Here is a 1,819-nt window from a genome sequence, read left to right as displayed (position 1 = left end):
CTCTCCCTGATCCTTCCTTTCCCTGATCCTTTCTCTCCTCCTCTCCCCTCCTCTCGTCTTCTCATTTCCCCTCCCCCCTACTCTCCAGTCCCCCCTCCTCTCCTCTCCTCTCCCCTCCCCTCCTACTCTCCCGTTCCCCCTCCTCTCCTCCTTCCCCTCCTGTCCCCCTCCTCTCCTCCCCCTCTCCTTCTCTCCTCCAGTCAGTTAGCTGGTTAAGTGGTGAGGATGTGAGTTGGATTGATGGTGTTTAGTGTCTGATCCCTTTATGATGATGATGAATGGGACTGGTGTGTGTGTGTGTGTGTGTTTGTGTGTGTGTGCACGCATGTGTGTGTGTGCGTGTGTGTGTGTGTTTATGATGATGATGATTATGATGAATGGATAGCTCTCTCTCCTCTCGTCTCGACTGTCGACTGTGTCTAAACACAGAGAAATTATTTAGTCCGACACACTGTCATGTAGCCTAATGCACTTATAAATCCTGGCTACTCACTGACAGACTGAGAGAGGAGGGGAGGAGAGGAGGAGAGGAGAGGAGAAGAGAGGGGTGGCTGGGAGAGGAGAGGAGAGGCTGGGAGAGGAGAGGAGAGGCTGGGAGAGGAGAGGAGAGGAGAGAGGAGAGGAGAGGAGAGGAGAGGAGAGGAGAGGAGAGGAGGAGGAGAGGAGAGGAGAGGAGAGGAGAGGAGAGGAGAGGCTGGGAGAGGAGAGGAGGGGAGGGGAGGGGAGGAGAGGAGAGGCTGGGAGAGGAGAGGAGAGGCTGGGAGAGGAGAGGAGGGTGCTGGAAGAAGAGCGAGAGAGAGAGACAGAGAAAGATTTTCACGGGATACGTCTCAAATATTCTCAACCAATGATCATTTAAGTTATGTCGTTCCCATGTTTTTCCCATGTTGTTAAGCGTGTTATTATCATGTTAGCGTTGTTTTTAGCATTCTGTTAGCGTGTGTGTTCCCTGTGTGTCCAGGTCGAGACCTCTGCAGCACCACCTCCCCGGCTACCCCCCACATGTCCCCCCAACGGGCCAGGGCAGCTACTCTGCCTCCTCACTGACTGGTATGGTACCTGGTGAGTAAACAACTGACACGTGGGGACGACCTGGAGTCTGTTCTACTGTTATCTCTCCACCAGTCTATTCTACTGTAAGGGTCTGTTATCTCTCCACCCGTCTATTCTACTGTAAGGGTCTTGTTATCTCTCCACCAGTCTATTCTACTGTAAGGGTCTATTCTACTGTAAGGGTCTGTTATCTCTCCACCAGTCTATTCTACTGTAAGGGTCTGTTATCTCTACAACAGTCTATTCTACTGTAAGGGTCTGTTATCTCTCCACCCGTCTATTCTACTGTAAGGGTCTGTTATCTCTCCACCCGTCTATTCTACTGTAAGGGCCTGTTATCTCTCCACCAGTCTGTTCTACTGTAAGGGTCTGTTATCTCTCCACCCGTCTATTCTACTGTAAGGGTCTGTTATCTCTCCACCAGTCTATTCTACTGTAAGGGTCTATTCTACTGTAAGGGTCTGTTATCTCCCAACCAGTCTATTCTACTGTAAGGGTCTGTTATCTCTCCACCAGTCTATTCTACTGTAAGGGTCTATTCTACTGTAAGGGTCTGTTATCTCCCAACCAGTCTATTCTACTGTAAGGGTCTGTTATCAGTACACCAGTCTATTCTACTGTTATCTCTACACCAGTCTATTCTACTGTAAGGGTCTATTATCTCTCCACCAGTCTATTCTACTGTAAGGGTCTGTTATCTCTACACCAGTCTATTCTACTGTAAGGGTCTATTCTACTGTAAGGGTCTGTTATCTCCCAACCAGTC

General features: G+C 49.6%; 1 protein-coding gene across 1 annotated transcript in view; it reads left to right on the top strand.

Annotated features, from left to right (window-relative positions):
* Nucleotides 1-961: 961 nt before the first annotated feature.
* Nucleotides 962-1,819, top strand: part of LOC116371300 (paired box protein Pax-5-like) — a gene marked incomplete at its 5' end in the record, with an annotated part of 14,219 nt that continues 13,361 nt past the window's right edge. The window contains one exon of the mRNA XM_031820199.1: nucleotides 962-1,062. Within this exon, the coding sequence (XP_031676059.1) occupies nucleotides 962-1,062 (101 nt within the window). The remainder of the gene's footprint in view (nucleotides 1,063-1,819) is intronic.

Source organism: Oncorhynchus kisutch, unplaced genomic scaffold (assembly GCF_002021735.2).
Source record: "Oncorhynchus kisutch isolate 150728-3 unplaced genomic scaffold, Okis_V2 scaffold3092, whole genome shotgun sequence".
In the NCBI taxonomy this organism is placed as follows: domain Eukaryota; kingdom Metazoa; phylum Chordata; class Actinopteri; order Salmoniformes; family Salmonidae; genus Oncorhynchus; species Oncorhynchus kisutch.
The sequence above is the reverse complement of the archived record's forward strand: the minus strand, read 5'-3'. Positions and strand labels throughout refer to the sequence as shown.